The sequence below is a fragment of the Aplysia californica genome, unplaced genomic scaffold (assembly GCF_000002075.1).
Source record: "Aplysia californica isolate F4 #8 unplaced genomic scaffold, AplCal3.0 scaffold00420, whole genome shotgun sequence".
Taxonomy (NCBI): domain Eukaryota; kingdom Metazoa; phylum Mollusca; class Gastropoda; order Aplysiida; family Aplysiidae; genus Aplysia; species Aplysia californica.
Genome location: NW_004797690.1, coordinates 644,837 through 647,295, shown reverse-complemented (window position 1 = coordinate 647,295; position 2,459 = coordinate 644,837). Strand labels below are relative to the sequence as shown.

Here is a 2,459-nt window from a genome sequence, read left to right as displayed (position 1 = left end):
GAGGAGGAGAAGGAGGAGGAGGAGGAGGAGGAGGAGGAGGCGAAGAGAGAAGAAATAGAAGTGAGATCAGACAATTTTGACATCGAGATAAGAAGAGATCTGACTGGGTTTTTTTCAGACAGACACGGGCACCCACCATCAAAATGCCAAGGACAACAATAGCTGGCAGAAGTGCAGACGAAAACTCTCTGTTCAGATCTTGAAGATATTTCTCTGCCTCCAGTTCGAGCATCCCTCTAACTGTCGTGCCCTCACCGCTGCTGCTGTTGCTGTTGCTGTAGTAGTTGTAAACACCCATGCCGTGCTCCACGCGAGTTTGCCTGGCGTTATATCCTAAGCGAGAGACATGCTCGTCAAACGAAACCAGCCCGTCCGTAAGATTCTTGTGTGCCATATTATATTGCCGTACTTGTCAAACGAAATTGGAGAACATCACTCTTCAAATCGACGAATACGTAAATCCATGAAATATTTCTGGCCTGAGTTTGCAGGGATAACATGAAGACCACGTGTCGCTGAACTCTCAAAACAATTTTCTCCAAAATGCATTGTGTAATGTTTCGAGGTTTTTTCCTCCGTATCTTTTTTGATGAATAGAAGTTTTCCGGCTGTTATAGTTAACACAGTGATGCCTCTGCTGCATTACTTCACCTGTACACAATAATCATTCATAAATGCTATGATATTGCATCTCTTTACAAAGTTTCTATTTCAGGTATTCTCTCTTGCAATGTGAAAAAAGACAACACATCTTAGATCTTTGTCTCTGAAGAAATAGAAACGTCATAACTTGGGTAAGAAAATAAGCTTATTAGAATTACTGCCAATGCCACAAAACCATTCACTGTGACGACTAAAAAGACTTTTTTACTTGAACGATGTGAACTGAGAATAAAAGAAAACGGGGCTGGCGTATAAGATAGATGCACAGGTATGTAAAACTACGTTTGTTTGGGGGGGGGGGGTTCAGAAGTGCTCGAACGTAGCTAGACGTCCACGGTTACCATCTCCAAGCTAACTGCATTAACTATTAATTAAAGCCGAGGCGGACACATAATATGTCCGATCAGAAACAATCAAAATGAAGTGATGTGGCACATTTTGACCATCACACACAAATCAAGAACACGAATTTGCATATTTCCTAGTATGCATAGTGTTGCTTGCCTTTTACAATTTCAAATAAAGAAAACAAAATCGATAAATCAGTTCAAACAATGAAGTTATCCTCCAAAACAGCGCTTCTCCCAGCCTTGTTGAATGGCCAGCTTGTGCGTAATAATATCAAATGGACAGCGAAGAGAGAGAGAACGAGCTTGCGAGCGAGGAGCGCGTGATTCAGATCTACGAGAAAAGATGCGCAACAACAACAACTCAAAGGTCACATGGAGCAGAGGTCACGTAACGCCATGAGAGTGAGCCAGCTCTATATCGCCTCCTCCCCACGATGAAGTACTACGGTGGTTCTGAAGGGTCCTCATCTTTATCGCTCCTTCGTCAACACCCGACGACTTGACGCACGAACGTTTCCTTACAATTGGCGCCAATTTTCACCTCGTTATGCTAACCCTTTCACTTCGATAACAAGACTATCAGTTATAATAACGGAAAAACAAATACTTTTATAATGCGCATATTCCAGTACAAGAGTAGTCTCTATGCGCTATCTATCTATCTATCTATCTATCTATCTATCTATCTATCTATCTATCTATCTGACTCTTCGTCTCTTAAACAAACAACACAAAGAAGTTGACGCATTACTTTCTCAACTGAATAAGTCTTCGTTCTAGATAGCATACCTTTCTCGAAATGAGACTTTTTTTTGTGCAACCCTTCTGAAAGCAGTCCTTTCTAGCGCCATGCTTCTAACCTCGATGACTCCTAGACTTGCCTCTACTGTTATCCCAAGACGCCTTAGCCACTAAAAGGGTTAAGCTTGCGAAAGCAAGTTCTGTAGCCGGAAGTGACCCCATAAAAGACGGAAGTGGGAGCTGTGTGTGTTTTCTAGCCCCGCCAAGTGTCACTTCCTACGGGCGAAGGAGTGAGTATGGTTGGACTGAGTGCATTCGTAGCGCTCCCTTTGTGCTCGCGGAGAGAGTATTATCGACAGTCACTTAGGGCTGAGGGAGATCACGGAGCGATACGCCGTGCGTGGACCATAGAAGTGGAAGGAGTGACATGTGGCACTTAGTCTTGCTTTGTTTGTCTGAGTGGGGTTTTATCGTATTGTTTCTTCACATTATGTATAGAAACAGTTTGACAGATAGTTAAAAGTATTTCCCAACGACTTTATCTCTATCTCTGTGTCTGTCTGTCTGTCTGTCTGTCTGTCTGTCTGTCTGTCCGTCTGTCTATCTGTCTGTCTGTCTCTCTCTCTCTTTCTCTCTTTCTCTCTTTCTCTCTCTATCTCTCTATCTAGCTATCTATATATATATCTATCTATCTATCTATCTATC

At 42.6% G+C, this 2,459-nt stretch overlaps 1 protein-coding gene across 1 annotated transcript in view; it reads right to left on the bottom strand.

Moving 5' to 3' along the window:
* LOC101850828 overlaps positions 1–1,417 on the bottom strand; it is a gene marked incomplete in the record, with an annotated part of 14,972 nt that extends 13,555 nt beyond the window's left edge. The window contains 1 exon segment of the mRNA XM_013085951.2: positions 137–1,417. Coding sequence (XP_012941405.1) covers positions 137–394 — 258 coding nt within the window.
* Between the last annotated feature and the right edge of the window lie 1,042 nt (positions 1,418–2,459).